The following is a 16362-nucleotide window of genomic DNA, read 5'->3' on the forward strand; positions in this document are numbered from 1 at the left end:
GTTTTCAGGTCAGGAACATGAGAATAGAGCCGCTGCCAGAGAATTCAACATTATTGAATCAGTGGTAGGAAGCAAGAAGAATGAGCTGAGTAAAGTTTGACTTAGCTGACTGTTTTATTTCGCTTAATGCGATTTATAATCTGGAAAATACGGTAACTTCTACCTTCCTTTAGCATGTCCAGAAGTCCAACTTTTTGTCACACTGCTAGTGATCGGAGATTTATGTAAATTTGACAAACTGAACGCATTCTGTACTGGACAGGAGACACGGGATTGATTGACAACGGTCTACAGCCAATCAGGACGCAGAACACAATGGGCTGTAAAAAAACCCAAAAAACATGCAAAATTGCACAAAAAAAATCTGCGAAACAGCGAGGCTGCGAAAGGTGAACCGCGATATAGCAAGGGACTACTGTGTTAACATTTCTCCTGAGCTCAGGCTGCAAACTGCTCTGAACACTTGGTTTCTCACAGTTTGCCTGAGTACACTCCCTAATACAGTCATTGTAAGAAGACAAGCTCCACCCACTTTCTATTCAAATTTCTGTGAGGGGCAGCCAGTCAGAAGAAAGTAAACTTAAACGTCGGGGACCAATCGTACAGACCAAAGACTGTAGAACGATAACTGGAGAGCTAGACCAGTAAAAGACAACGATCATAACCACAAATCATTTCATGTCTTTGTGGATTCATTCACAGTGAAACTTCAGCACAGCAGCTGTGAGATCAGCCTCAGTGAACCTTTGTTTATACCCGTCTCTTCATGACAACCTGTGACTTCATGCAAACCACACACGGCTTCTTGGAGAGCGCCCAGTTTGGGGAAAAGCCAACATTTTCACCACGCTGAAAGGATTCAATTGGCCAAGGATTTATGAGGAATGTCAACAGTGAAAACAGGGCTAAGGCTGACTGACGCTGGGTCCCAGCCCACAGTTCAGAGGAGATAAAGACACACAAAGGATTGTGCTGTACAAATAAAGTTGCTGCATGCTGCTGCCACAGTCCTTTTTCTGTATTGGACTGACACGGTAATGAGTATCAAATATGTTCCTCCAGCCACACAAGAAGATGATCAGAATAAAAAACAGCTCAAGTCCAGAGAACACATCTGCTTCACTTAGTGCAGGAGGAATAATTTTAGTGCAGTGCTGCTGTTATTGTGTTTCAATGGGAGATAGAGTTGGAAGGGTAATATTTGATATGAAGAATATTAAAGACTACTAAGCATTTCCACACACTTTCCTATACTGTGGATAAAGATGGAAGCAACAACTTTGAAATTACCCACTGTGTGCGGACTTAATGGCTCATGCAATGTTAGAGGTGACCTTAAGCTAATTAGTGCAGGCAGTAAACCTGGAGCTCCGCCTCCTCAGGCGCTCTGTTACTACAGTAACCTCCCAGCAGCCATATTATTGGTCATATGATGACATTAAAAATGCTCTAAAAGGCTCCAACAGCACAATCACGGTCCACAGGTCTCTGTTCAGGGACTCCAGTTAGCAAAGGTGAAGCTAGCAGACAGCTAGCAGCTACAGCCGCCTGTGTCGCCATCGGCCTGTCAGTCAAAGAGGCCACGCCCCTAATCATGCAAACTTCTTGCCCCAGCAGTTCCACTGTCAAGACTTAACGTTAGGGTGGCAAGACGTCTATAATCCTTACAATCTATGTACACGCTTTGCTAACCAAGCTAGCTTGCAGGCTAAAAACTGGACTTTACAAACCAATGGGTGACATGCATACTGTGACCTCACTCCTCGTATACCACGTATTGGCTGTTAATAAATATTAAAACACTGAAAAATAACAGACATTATGAAACTATAAATGTTAACGTATAATTATTGTTTAGGTTATCAATAAATATCTCTCAGATCTCCCTTGTTACAAAACTCCATATTTATTTATTTATTTGTGTTTACACGCCACATAAACCAGCTGTAAAAGAGTAACTGTTACAATTCTTAAATAACACTGATCAAAGAAGCCATCGTCTCTGAGACCACAGTGACGGTCCAGCGTTTCCTGTGACGCACAAACAATTAACTAAAAACGAAAAAACTCATCTGTAACTTTGGCTTGTTGGATATTGTTTGTATGATCACTGTTTTCATGTTATGCAGATGATTGTTAAATAAAAATGATTAGAATCCAAACAGACGCAGACAGAAGCTCCTGCAGCGTCCATGTGTCGTCCCGAGCGTCTCTGTTGAGCTGCAGTCAGACGGGTTAGAGCGCTGCATCTTTCCTTCAGCATGCGAGTCCTGAGTGTGGAGCTCAGGCCGACATGGGCTCATAGGTGTGGAAATGGATTCCCTTGGAGCAGGTGATCTTCATCACGGCTCCGTGTAGACTGGTGTCCGTGATCAGCCTCATCATGCCCTCTGCTATCAGCGACGGCCTGCAGGTCAACAGGAGGAAAAACACACACGCTGTTGTTTTTGCATCACACTTACAACGACGTCATGACTTTCCTCACAAATTAAATTCTAACCATTAGAGAAACAAGTATTCAGAGTCATCCCACAGACACATCACATCAGGTTAGTTATGGTGTTCCACAGGGTTCAGTGCTAGGACCAATTCTGTTTACATTATACATGCTTCCCTTAGGCAACATCATTAGAAGACATAGCATACATTTTCACTGCTATGCAGATGACACGCAGCTCTATCTATCCATGAAGCCAGGTAACACAGACCAATTAGTTAAACTGCAGGAATGTCTTAAAGACATAAAGACCTGGATTGGGGCTATATAAATAAAACTGAACTTTTTCGTAGCTTTAAAACTGGATTTAAAGCTAAATCGATGGATTATGTTGGCTCCCAGAACAGAATCCAAACTAATCCAAACAACTGATTTCAATGGGCTCGTTAAACTTGCCAAACCTACTGGATCATCCTGTCTCAACTACTTAATTCAAATTCTGTCAAAGTAGTTCTTAACTGGATTTAAATATGATTCAACAAACAACTGTAACCATAACAACTTGATTCAAATATTTGAACTCGCCTGAACATAAAGGCCGGGTTACCCTAACAAACTATCCTCCATTAAAATTGACTCCCGTAACGTATCCCCATGATTTAAGTCAAATTAAGAGATTATCTTAAGCCTAACATTCTTGATTCAAATGTCAACACTGACTACAGACAACTCTCATCTCAAACCCACTGCAGCCACTTTAGTGCCACCATCACATCATATTTATCCTCAAACTGACATTAGTCTCAACTATAAACGCTTCCAAATCTTAATCTGAGGAAGGAGAACCTCAAAGTCAGGAGTCTGAATCCTTATTTAGGCAACTGTGCAACATCGTGGAGGACTGTGGATCCATGTTGGCCGTTTCCTTTGTTTCCAGAGTTCAGCCTTTCACAAGTCACTGAGAAAGCTTTTACTCAAACTAAACTTGCCGTGACCTTAAACTAAAATTTAATGATTTACATCAGGGGGATTTACTGTTGTCTCCAAAAGCAGGTTGAGTTTTCACAGAGAGACTAACACAAGTAAACACCACATTCCCTAAAAACACTACAGCTGCTGTTCTGCCCTCTTTCAGTGAGTCAGTGGATGTACAGACGCATACATCCACATGCATTTGGCTGTTTGTGTGTGTTCAGGAAGTCATCTGGACTCAATTTCCTCTGACACTAAATGATTCCCTCCTGCAGAGCTTTCAGAGCGCTGAGCAAACTGCACACAGCGTGCTCTCTGCACAGTGTGGACTGTTCAGCGTCTCTCACAGCTGGACTGAACCGCTCCAAACGCTTCATCGGGTTTCCTGAAAGATAAGAAGTCTTTCAAACAGCAGTGATGCAATCACAGCAGAGACACAAAGACGGGTTTAAAGCAGAGCTGCTAAGAACAGATCTGATCCGTGCTGAGCAGGCAGATCTCTCACTCGTCCAGCTTCTTTCATATGAAGCTGAATATTACGTCCTCACTCACACCTCTGATCCCCCTGAGCGCGCTCACCTGAGACCAGCTGCTGCTGTAGCGCAGACAGCTGAGGTGAAATCAGACTGAAATGTGCCGACAGTCATCTGCAGGCTCACATTTCTTGGAGGCCTTATGAATGTTTAAAACACACATGACACACTGCAGCAGCAACAAGCGCCAAACTTTGGAGCTAACGCTGATGTGCCAAAAACTGCAGTTCCTCTATCGTCCACACGAGGCTTTAAACAGGCGTCCTGTTAAACATGTTTACATCAGTTTTAGCGATCGTTCCTGCTGACTGACACATGATCCACTGACCTCAGCTTTGCTTAGAGGACTTACTGTAAAACTCCGAACTTGGTCATGCTCCGTTTGAAGTCGTCCTTGAACTTGACGAACTTGCCCATGTTGTCCTCATCTTCCACCGACTGCAGCAGCGGCGTGTCGACGAAGGCCGGACACAGGGCGTTGATGCGAACGCCGTAGTCGCCCTGAATGGCCGCGTCCTACAGCGACACGAGAACGAGCTGCTGAGTGGCCCTCTCATCCCGAAAGGCTTCGTGCTGCGCTTTCGCTAATGTGTGTGCGTCTTACCGCCATCGCTCTGGTGAAGCCAATGACTCCGTGTTTAGTGGCCGTGTAGACGGGCTGGTGAGGGGAATGCAGGAAGGCTGAAAAAGGAAAGACCCAGAGGGAAAAACATGATGTTATCACAGTTTGTAACATGCATTTCCCCTGAAGGCAGCCAAACACAGCTGCTGCAGCTGCACCTCGTTTTGAACGCCGCAGGCTCAGCTGATCCGGGTTTACTGGGATTAAACCCGACTCAGAGACCCGTCCGAGCATCCTGTCTTTGATGAAACGCAAACAGTCACCATGTGTCTCGCTGCTGTTTGAGCTCCATGAACCGAAGGTTTTCATAATAAATACACATTTCCTTTACTTTGTCCTCACACGCCAGTCTGCAGCGTGATGACGACGAGGCAACACAGACAACGACCGGTGTTCTGACAAACCATCCTACTTTGGCAAAACGTCCTACCGTAAGTAGTTTATGCACATTTCTGCTGTCACAGAGTAATTCCAGCACCAATTTAAGTAGGTATGACCGTTTGCCACCAAACTTTGCCCATCAGAGTATGTGTGTAGCTGTTATTAACAAAGGTAGGACGATTTGCCACTAAATTTTAGCTATTTAAGTATGCTTGTAGGTGACATTCACAAAGGTAGGATGGTTTGGCACTTAATTTTACCGGTCAGAGTATTTTTCTAGCTAATATTCACAAAGGTAGGACGGCTCGCCACTGAATTTCGTGTTGTGCGAGAAACAACGGGTAGGATGGATTCCCAGAACACCGGCGACCTGGCCGCACAAACGGGACTGTGTTCGTCATGTGACCACATCCAGAAGAACAACACACACACACACACACACACACACACACACACACACACACACACACTTTTTACCCTGAAACATGTTCTTAAAGCAAGCTTGACCATGTTTGGACAACTACTTGTTTGGCACACACTCACACACACACACACACTGATGTTATCACCAGTGAGATGAGAGTGAAATGATTACCATATGTCTGCTGTTAGTGTAGGCTGAGCTGCGCTAGATCGACATCATGATGCGTGTGATTAAAACAAACACGAGATTTCGATAACGCAGATTAAATTCTGACATGAAGCACAAACGATGAAAACGTGCCTGAGAATCGTCAGTGTGACTGAGCCGGTCTGAGCGGCTCCACGTTAATCAGATATGTTTCAGAACAAAGCAGATAGAAAAATACTTTGTTATTGACTAAACGGATCATCTGTAATCCACACAGATCACATCACAGCTGGACCAACGTCACGTGACCCAGTGATGGTTCATCTCCTCATCGATCCGCTCAAACTGTGAAAAACCGGGATAAAAACAGGAAATGACATCGACAGTGTCGGTCTCGGCGCTCGACCCTGGGTTGATTTATCGGGTTGATAACCACCGTCGTGCGACCGCAGAAACGATATCCTGGCTTTGCTGAACTTTGTGTCACGGGGCCTGGGCGTGACGTGAAGCCCAACTGTCAGCAGAGCCGACCTGTAGCTGGGAGCTCTCCCACAGGAACATCACTCAGAACCTTTGTGAAACACAAATATTTTTACCACACAGAACAGTACGACCTTTGACCTGGAACCTAACACCTGCTCGAAAACCTCTGCCCAGACCCGAGGCCACGAAAACAACGACGGAAGGGTCAACCCTGGATCTGCAGCCTGCAGCGGGACAGCGGTGGACAGCAGATACGAGTCACTGCAACATAATGAGGAGTGTGTGTGTGGAGTGTGTGTGAGTGTGCGTGTGTGTAATCTAACCACACAGGAATCTGTCTCATCTAATCGTCTCCTGCGTGGAGTTTATTTGCTCCGGTGAAGCACGTTGCCGTTCCACGAGGGAACATCCCGAAGCGTTCTCACAGCCTTCAAGGTGCTCTGGTCTCATAAACGGCGCTAATCTCACAGAAAACGCGGTTTCCTCGGAGTGAGCGCAGCTCTGCATGGGATGTTGTAGAGAAAGATTACGGCTCTCGCAGGCCTTTAAAGAGCAGCATGAGGACAATAAAACACCAGCAGAGCTCGGGACTCGTCTTTGTTGTGTTGGACTGTGATGGAGAGAAGATGTTGGAGGAGAATGAACTTTTCCATGACGGAATGATCCAGAGCCCCGGTGGATATCTGCCAACCTGTCATAGCTGCTTTTTGTTTCATGTGTTTCTAACACAACACCCACATCCAAGGAAGAAGAGGAATGTTTCCATGATCCAGGCCTCCAGAAAGAAGGAGAGATTTATCACGGCTACATTTGACATAAATGCAGGAGAAAGTCAGCGGAGAGCCAGGTGCTTCCAGCTGATCAGCTCTTAAAGTTTCAGAGTGTCTGTGAAGCTTCATATCACTCATTCATATCTGCTGTTACTCAGCAATTTTCCAAGGAAGCAAAGGCACCATTTTCCTTCCAAGTATCCGACGAGGTCAGTCGTGACGGTCGCTCCGCTGTCGTGTTTTTGTGCTGCAGGTCTCTAAAGAACTCTGCAGGATTCATGCACAGTAAAGACAGCGGTTCACAGACACAGTGGTGAGCGCAGCGTTCAGCTCAGCTCGCAGGAGAAAATAAAGCTGAAGAGAGTCAGAAAATAGAAGCAGAAAAGCCGACAGACAGGAAGCTCGCCCGGGTGTGCCGCTGCAGAAAACGTCCTTGTGATGAGATCAGACTGAGCTGGGCTTTCTGCTGACCTTTGACTCGCTGCCCTCTGCCCTTTGAAATTAACAGGAAGAAAAAGCTGATTGTTGTATTCGCACTGGGAACATTAGTCAGCTGATTTTGGAGGGTGATGAGTGGGGGCGCCTCTTCCTCAGAGCCACTGGCAGCTTGCAGCAGCAGCGACTCAGGTGAAGCACAGCGAGGTCCACAAGTGCGTGGACAGTCACAGCTGCCTCTGCACACGCCGCCGTGGACTTACGGACATGACTGTCGTGTAATCTTTGGCGAACTTTAACATCCCTGAACAAAAACATCATCGCTGTATGATACCTAAAAATCTGGCAGTGTGTCTGTTGTTTTAATATTACATGTTTCTGCACGCGTGTGTGTGTGTGTGTGTTACCTGCCATGGAGGACACATTGATAATGGTGCCTCCTTGCTTGCCGTACTCTTTGCTCATGTGTTCCAGAGCCAAGTAGGTTCCCTTGATGACCGAGGTCTGCAGACAAAGATAAAGACGAGTGTTCTCGGTCACAGCGGTAAACTGAGGCATGCGCTCGTGATGAGGAAGTTAAACATGCATGTGTGAACCCACTGATAACACGTTTTCAAGACGAGCTTCTCACTCCTGACTGACTGCAAAGAATTTTTTCTTAATCTCACATATCTGGCAGAACAGCTGACACAGCAACAGAAATTATGTGATTATTAGAGCTCCAGTTAGTTTCACATTATTACTGTCATATTATAGGCCCCCAAAATAGGTGGGGGGGGGTGTCTGGATGAAGACTGGGTTAAAAGTGCTTGGGCATGGAGTCATGAAGCACAGAGCTCAGATTGAGTAGAAAGCTACAACTCTGTGCTAATCAAACAACAACAAATAAAAGGAAGCAGAAAAGAAAACACAGCTCTGGGTCTGTTTCTTGCCCACGGACACTTGGTGAGCAGTGAACATGATGTTTGGTGACTCGTAGGAAACCCAGCAGCATCAGGACTGAGAGCACAGGTGAAGTGCTCACCTGGTCTCCTCTCCAGCAATGACCTGCTGAATATACCAAACTCATGTGCTCCTAACATCAGAGTCGTGTAGGAGGCAACACCTCGGCAGCGCACACAAACACTCCCCCAGTCTGAGACCAGCAGGGCCGCATAAATGGACCCGACTTCAACAGCAATGCACAAACAGACAAACAGCTCTTTGGGGCACCAGGTGTGAACTTACCTGAGAGTCAAGAAAACAAACATGGAAAACTTTTTAATAAAGTAAACTTTTACTTTGGTTTAGCTGATGTTAATGTTTGAATGAAAATGGTCTGACAGATCTGAAGTTTGCATAAGAAAGAGAAGTGATACTGACAGCGTGAGACAGCGCACCTTTAAAGTGGTTAGCAGTGTCAGTGCAGAAAGAGTGTATCTGCCCTTATGTGAGTATCAGGGTGTGACTGATGATTAAAGCATGTGTGACGGGCTGACAGGAACCACAACACAAAGACGGGCTCAGAGAGACCTGCCAGACACACAGCTGATACAATCGTTGATGAGGAACTCAGCTCAACACAAAATACAACATCACCGTCAGTTTAAGGTGCAGCAGTACAGAAACGCTCTCTCTGAGCACGCTGTTAATCCATGTAGTCATTTTTATTTATTTAATTTTTCCCTGACCTCATTGTTTGTTGATCTCTGCGTTGACTCGTAACTTTCCGCTCTTATAATCAGTTTAAAGACTGTAGGCTGGGTCGGCTGTGAACTTAATAAAGTTGTATGAATTTGAATCATAATCTGAGAAATACAGCAATTTATGTTAAGAGTAGAAAATAGAGATGGTCTGTATTTTCTTAAGATGTGCTGGTAGTTTGATTCATTTCCTGCTTAAGCGTTCATAGTAGAGATGGCACGATACCACTTTTTTATGTCCGACACCGATATCATAAATTTGGATATCTGCCGATACCGATGTGAATCCGATATTGTGTGTTTTTTAATCAATAAAACTGTTTTTTTAATATCTTGCTGCATTTTGTATAAGTTCATCCTCAAGTTTAAATAAACAACAACACTAAAGCTATTCTGTTATACCTGTATGTAAAAAATACACTGCAGCCAAAATATTTCATAGTTCAGCAACACTGATCAATCTAATAAACTTAAACCTGCTCCATCCTCCCTATTCTGGTATTTTAAAGAGTACTTAGCAGAAATATTAAGCAACCTAACTAATAGGGTTGCAAACTCCCAGCAAAAAAAATAGGGAACCACCCCCCACCCTCCACCTCATGATGCTTAATCGATGTAATCAACTTTAATTTGATGCAGTATGAAAAAAAATGCACAGAAATAAATTATTTTTCAAGAATAATTAAATAGATTCAACATCTTTCTTCTACAGAACTGCAGACTGCACAGATGGTACCTTCCCAAAGGAAAAAGTACTATAGCTTACTAGGGTATATTAGACTTAACAGTTACTATATACAGTAATGGACTTCTATACATTTACATCAGATTAAAACTTTGGGTGTAAGATTCAGATAATTATTTATTAAAAGCTCGACATTTTAAATGAGAATAAGAAAGAAAAGTATGTCTTTGTGCCCCCTTTTCCCTGTTCATGCCCTATCGGCCCCCCTGGCTAAACTTTGCTAGATCCGCCCCTGCACAGTTACCAGCCGTCAGCTACGTAGAAAAGGATCCTGGTGTAGAAAGTAATATTAAATACATTCTAACAACAGCTTATCAAGGTTAAACGTGCTGCTGTTGTTCCGCCGCTGGTTTCCTCTTTCTGGTGCAAAGTGGGCCAAAAACAAAGAAGAGAGACGGACTCGCCACAGAAAAGCCGATCAGCTGATCATTGATCAGTTTCATGATTGAAGTAGCAGCAGGAGAGGGAGAGAGAGAGGCAGTCGCTCCATATATCGGTTGTTAAGCTTAACATGGGAACGCTTTACAAACATTCAGAGATGAACTTACACACTTGCTTTACTTCTCTCTGGGATAACTTCCTCGGAGATGAAATGCTGGTTTGGTAGCGAGGCTACAAATACACACAGCCGCTCTATCACGTGACGCACACTGCTCCGATGTGCTACGGTTATGAGCCGAGTTACGCCGTGTTGCAAGTTTTGTGAGGTGCTTTTTTGATATTTAATGGATCGGATTACATTTTTTATTTCTCTCCGATATCCGATCCAGTAATTTAGGTCAGTATCGGACCGATACCGATACGTAATATCGGATCCGTCCATCTCTAGTTCATAGATACATATAGGTGGGCATCATCTGCATAGCAATGAATACATATGTAGTGTTTTATAATAATACTTTCTAAGGAAAACATGTCTTTATCCTGTCTTCCTTCTCTCACCCCAACCAATCACAGCAGATGGCCCCGCCCCTTCCTGGTTCTGCCGGAGGTTTCTTCCTGTTAAAAGGGAGTTTTTCCTTCCCACTGTCGCCAAAGTGCTTGCTCATAGGGGGTCATATGATTGTTGGGTTTTTCCCTGTATGTATTATTGTACGATCTACTGTACAATATAAAGCGCCTTGAGGCGACTGTTGTTGTGATTTGGCGCTATATAAATAAAATTGAATTGAATAATGTAAAAAGTATTGGTCTCAGCACAGAGCCCCGAGGAAGTCCATGACTAACTTTGTTTTTAAGAAGACGCCTCATTTACATGAACACACTATCAGACAGATGTGATACAAACCACTGCAACACATTTCCCTTTCTGCAGCTCCCAGTCCAGTGCTACCAATGCTACCAGTGCTACCAGTGCCAACAGTGCTACCTGTGCCAAAGCATCACTGACTGTATGGGCAGACTTTTATTTTGCTATCACAGCAAGGGCCTTAATGTAACATGCCGAGCTCCAGAAATGCACATCCATCACATCTCAAGTCCCACATTTGCTTTTCATACAGTTCTGTTGGCGTCGAAAGTTCACATTTAAAAACTTAAAACATCCCAAATATGCAGTTAAGTGGAGGAAAGTATCCTTGAACTGGAACTTGGATGGAGTCTGACTCTGACAGCTGATGTGAACGGGAGCCAATTCAGGAACAATGAGTCACAGCGGTATGTTGTGAGAGGAGATCAGGTCTCTCTGCTGGCCAGACTTTACAGAGTCTCGATGGTGGAGCACATTGTTGACCAGCTGTGCTGTTAGCAACAAAGAGGCTTTTTTTAGTCCCTCTTGTGCTTGTACTGTGTCAGTCCCATACCACCGTCCACTGTCAGACTCAAACACACATTGATGAGTCCTTTACTGGGCCTCAGTAAGAGCGCCTCAGTTTAAAACAAGCTGCTTTAGCCCCTCCCCTTAAAGGTCAACCTGTCTTTAAGCCAGCGTTTTACTTATTGGCTGCCCATCATAAACAAATGTTTGAAAAGCAGGTATGTAGAGCTCCTGTGGCCCAGATTTCAGCCATTTGCCTGAGAAGACCATATTAGGATATTACCTCTCTGTGACATCATGTGGTTCAATTCAGTTGTTGTTACTGAAATATATTTAGAGAGCTAACAGGAAGACGAGCTGTGAAACTGAGAGTTTAGAGCAGCCTGAGCTTTGGCTCACAGAGAGGACTTGTATATTATCTGAAGTATGGTCATGTTTAACATGAGCATTCACTGCTGGAGCAGGAGATACGTGACTAAAAATAAGGAAAACTCATGTTTATTTATACAGCAGTAAAGATCCATGGTAAGACACGCTGCGACAGCAAACTGAAGCGCAGCTCGTGTTTTTCCACTGTTTGGCAGGACGACCTTGGGCTTGGTGTGAAGTCACAAACAGCTGAAATAGTCTAACTGGTCCGGAGGGAGTAACACCTTCAAACTGAGCTGAAGTATATAGATTGAACCATTTCCATGTCCTTATTCACTTTAAACCTGAGCTGTCGTTACTTTCTATTAGGTGGAGAGCTGGAGGTTCTCTGTGCCGTAACACAGAGGTCAAAGGTGAAAAGAGCAGATATTTTTGACAGGTGACCAACAACAGCTGCAGACAGAGCGTTTACCAGCCAAACTAGACAAGGGTCGGCTCAGGCAGACAGACTGTGGTGGATTCAATATGACGTTAAATGACTGGCTGAGCCAATGAACTTATCAGGAAAGTCATTACCGCCATCTATTCAGCAAGTGCCGGTGTCGCCCCCTGTTGGCACTGACACAGAATGAAGGTGGACAACACAGGATGTGATGTCTGTGGGTTAGCGTGGGACTGAATTTAAAATAAGACAAAATGTCAGAAGATGAGGCTGATCGCGCTTCAGTCACCACGTTCAGTTTCTGTATGTATTCGCATGGATCGAGTTCACTGTGAACCAGAGCTAGCAGTTTTCGGTGCCTTGTCGCCACCATGAGAAGAATCCAACCGCTCACCTTCTGACAGGCTGACATTCCCCGACTACACGCAACATTTGTACTATTTTTAAGTGAGTTGCTGCCAAAGGATAAACTTTAGTGTTGTGACCTGTGGCTCTATCTGGATCACATTCCAATCTAACTTTGAAAAAATGTTTTGACTCCCTGCCTTCCTTGAGTGTTAGGTTACACCTGACATTCCTTATTCCACATGGCCTGGGAAATCTGCACAGTTGAGGAAGAGCTGAGGATCTGAAAGAGGGGTCTGCTCTGGATCCTCTGAGCTGCAATCTGAAAGGAAAAACTCTGTGCTACTTTAATACTTCTGACTTTACACACCAGGCTTCCTCAGGTTTTTCCTCAAAGCACAAAAAGAGATAAAGCTGCAAATGTTTCTACTTCTGTTATCTTACAGATTTATCATCCTTTGTAAAATGCATGTTTGTGATTGGTCAGATGCGGCACCTCCTTCAGGTGAGCGTGCTCAGAGCTGCCATTTACAGACTTTCGTTGATGTAATTGCTACAGTTGCTGATGGGGAAAGATATCACGGGCATGCTGAGCTTCCTCTGCAGCACCACCCCCAGGGCATCAGTCTGATCTTGCAATCATGCAGTAAGGTAGCATGCGTGTTATTTTGGTTTGCCATCTCACCAGGTTCACTTGGATGGTCTTCTCCCAGTCCTTTTCGTTAGTGATGCCGGCGTTGTTGATGACGATGTCCAGACGGCCAAACTGGCCCACGGTGCTCTGGAAGGCGTCTGTTGCACAGAGACAAGAAATCAAAATGGGGTGATTTCAGTCGCTAATACAGGAACTTCTAAAAATATCAACGAAAAGCTCACATCAGAATGTAAACAGTTTTTCACTCATTAAGACTGCACTCGCTGCTATAACAGAACCTCATTACCATCGTAGCACCATGTAGTTTACACTCTAATCTGCTTCATCATTCTCAACACGCCAAACTGATCCAAGCTACTGAAACTCGAATTATTCGATCGTTGTTAACCGTTGTTCCCAGAAGCACAGTGGCCTCAGTCGCTGTAAAATGGAAGAACTCTGGAAGTGCCCGGATCCTCGCTGTCCGGCTGTTCAGCCAAACTGATGCTGATCATCAAGCAAGAAGGGCCAATCGTCATAGAGCTGACCAGGAAGGGCCAATCGTCATGGAGCTGACCAGGAAGAGCCAATCGTCATGGAGCTGACCAGGAAGGGCCAATCATCATAGAGCTGACCAGGAAGAGCCAATCGTCATAGAGCTGACCAGGAAGGGCCAATCATCATAGAGCTGACCAGGAAGAGCCAATCATCATAGAGCTGACCAGGAAGAGCCAATCGTCATGGAGCTGACCAAGAAGAGCCAATCGTCATGGAGCTGACCAGGAAGAGCCAATCGTCATAGAGCTGACCAGGAAGGGCCAATCATCATGGAGCTGACCAGGAAGGGCCAATCATCATGGAGCTGACCAGGAAAAGCCAATCGTCATAGAGCTGACCAAGAAGAGCCAATCGTCATAGAGCTGACCAGGAAGGGCCAATCATCATAGAGCTGACCAGGAAGGGCCAATCATCATAGAGCTGACCAGGAAGAGCCAATCGTCATGGAGCTGACCAGGAAGGGCCAATCATCATAGAGCTGACCAGGAAGAGCCAATCGTCATAGAGCTGACCAAGAAGAGCCAATCGTCATAGAGCTGACCAGGAAGAGCCAATCGTCATGGAGCTGACCAGGAAGGGCCAATCATCATGGAGCTGACCAAGAGGGGCCAATCGTCACTCTAGCAAAGCTTTTGTATTGGTGGAAAACCATGCAGGAAATCTCTGTGCTTGGGACTGTCGTCACTAACACAAAAAACAAGTCCAGTTGCCTCGACTCAGGAACTTAAAACCAGGATCGGGATGACTGTGAACCCACATGTACTACAACCATGTTTTGTTTTTTTGTTTTTTTTTTACAGAGGGCGAATGAAGAGTCTAAATACTTTATAATACTAATTAAGAGATAAATCTGCTTGTGCTTACTCAAAGACAGGCTGTGGTCATATCAGGCTAAGCAGAGTATTCCAGCAGTGCTTTTCCCCAGCTAAACTTTCCAAATCCTCCACATGAGATATGTAATCCCCCATTCTAGGTCTACCAACATGTGCTGGTCTTGTTTTGGTATCAAACACATTAGGTTTGACATTAAACACCCCCCAGCTGACCTCTGTGCTGACCTCTTCTACCTCGGGGTCTCCAAGGACCGGGTTCTCCAGGGTAACAGCAGCCATTGGTGTCCTGCATTTCTGTAGAGTCTCTAACTTACAATAAAAAGTACTTCGAGGTGATAAAACTGACTTAAAAGTAAAATGCTGAGGAGAAAGTGGGTCTCAGGACCGGAGCCAGACTCCAAGCAAACCAAACAACCCCCAGCTGGAAAACCCGTCCACATTGCCAGTTTGCTTTGATGTCATGAGCAGCAGGTAGAGATCAGTTTGTAAAAATGTTTGAAGTTCAACACAAGAAGTGTCAGGGGCCTGACTACTTCCTGAAATGTGACTGTAGCATGCAGACTCTCTATTTTTGTACTCCCAGGTTTGGTTTGACTACACACTGCAGTCTTCGAGAGGACTCACTTCACTTTACGTGTGAAAAGCATTTGTATGTTTTTCAGTTACAGGTTCAACAAAGAGCAGGAATCCTGACACCGCGGGGTTTACACCCAAATAACTTCAGACGTGTTGGCCGAACGCACATGCTCTGACTGAGGGGCACATACATCATGCTGTTACACAATCAGCCGCTAGCAGCAGGTTTATCTCTGCATGTGGGCGCGCACGATTGGTTACACTAACAGCAACAGCAGAAAAAACAAAGACCCCGAGGGAAAAACCGGAGAGGGCTAAACCTGCGTGTGTTTTCCGGATTCCTCACCTGGACACCTCGCAATTAGTGCTGAAGATGCAGAGACACAAAACAGAGCTGTTAACTGCACAGCTGCAAAGATGCACGAGTGCATTTAAACATGATAAATCTCACCTTACCACACACACACACACACACACACACACACACACACACACAGGAGCTACAGCAAACAGCATTCCACAGCCGTTTGCCTGCAGGGATCGACTTTTTCAATGTCAGACAATGAATCCTTGTTCCTCTCTCTCACTCTGTGACACACTTTTTCACTTACACACACTTAAATCCTCGGCTTCTCATCTTTCGCACCCGGGCACGCCCACGCACACACACACTAGCACACAACAGCGCCGGCAGATCAGCAGAAAAGGAGAAGGTAACTGGAGAAAAATAAAAGGTCATGTGGTTGTAAATCAAACACAGGACAGGCTGAGTTTGAGCGGGACTCTGGGAGCAGCGTGTTGGTGAGAAAACTCGGAACTCTGTTTGTCTCTGACCTCGGTGACAGGTTTGTGATAAATTAAATTAGCCCGCTTCCTCGTTCAGGGTGATCGTCCAAGGCTCAGCGGTGCGTTTGCATTACACAATTAACTGAACAGCTGCCAAACGCACTGACAAACCGAAAGCTTTGACAAGAGTGACGTCAGCTCTTTTCTCCAGTCTTACGGCTCGACCGGCATAATTACCTCGCAGCGCATCTCCGTTGGCCACATCGCACTCAATGAACGTGCAGTTTCCTTCTCCGAACTCGGCGTCCAGCTGGGCCTTGCACTCCTCGCCGAGGGCCTTGTTCAGGTCCACCATGACCACCTGCAGAACAGAACTTTGAGACGGACTCTGCAGCACTTTGGTTACAGTGCAACACTTACTTTTATCAGCAG

General features: G+C 45.1%; 1 protein-coding gene and 1 long non-coding RNA gene across 3 annotated transcripts in view; one reads left to right on the top strand and one right to left on the bottom strand.

Moving 5' to 3' along the window:
• Positions 1-1886: 1886 nt before the first annotated feature.
• Positions 1887-16362, bottom strand: part of hpgd (15-hydroxyprostaglandin dehydrogenase) — a 15083-nt gene continuing 607 nt past the window's right edge. For both annotated transcript variants that reach the window (XM_003456493.5, XM_025908432.1), the window contains exons 2-7: positions 16168-16291; positions 13229-13335; positions 7612-7708; positions 4547-4623; positions 4295-4458; positions 1887-2407 (exon numbers count right to left, since the gene is read on the bottom strand). In XM_003456493.5, the coding sequence (XP_003456541.3) occupies positions 2284-2407; positions 4295-4458; positions 4547-4623; positions 7612-7708; positions 13229-13335; positions 16168-16291 (693 nt within the window). In that variant the 3' untranslated portion in view covers positions 1887-2283. The remainder of the gene's footprint in view (positions 2408-4294; positions 4459-4546; positions 4624-7611; positions 7709-13228; positions 13336-16167; positions 16292-16362) is intronic.
• On the top strand, positions 4620-6150 carry LOC112847219 (uncharacterized). The gene is made up of 2 exons (XR_003220658.1): positions 4620-4995; positions 5794-6150. It is a non-coding gene; the product is annotated as an uncharacterized LOC112847219 (long non-coding RNA).

The sequence above is a fragment of the Oreochromis niloticus genome, linkage group LG6, assembly GCF_001858045.2.
Source record: "Oreochromis niloticus isolate F11D_XX linkage group LG6, O_niloticus_UMD_NMBU, whole genome shotgun sequence".
Lineage (NCBI taxonomy): Eukaryota > Metazoa > Chordata > Actinopteri > Cichliformes > Cichlidae > Oreochromis > Oreochromis niloticus.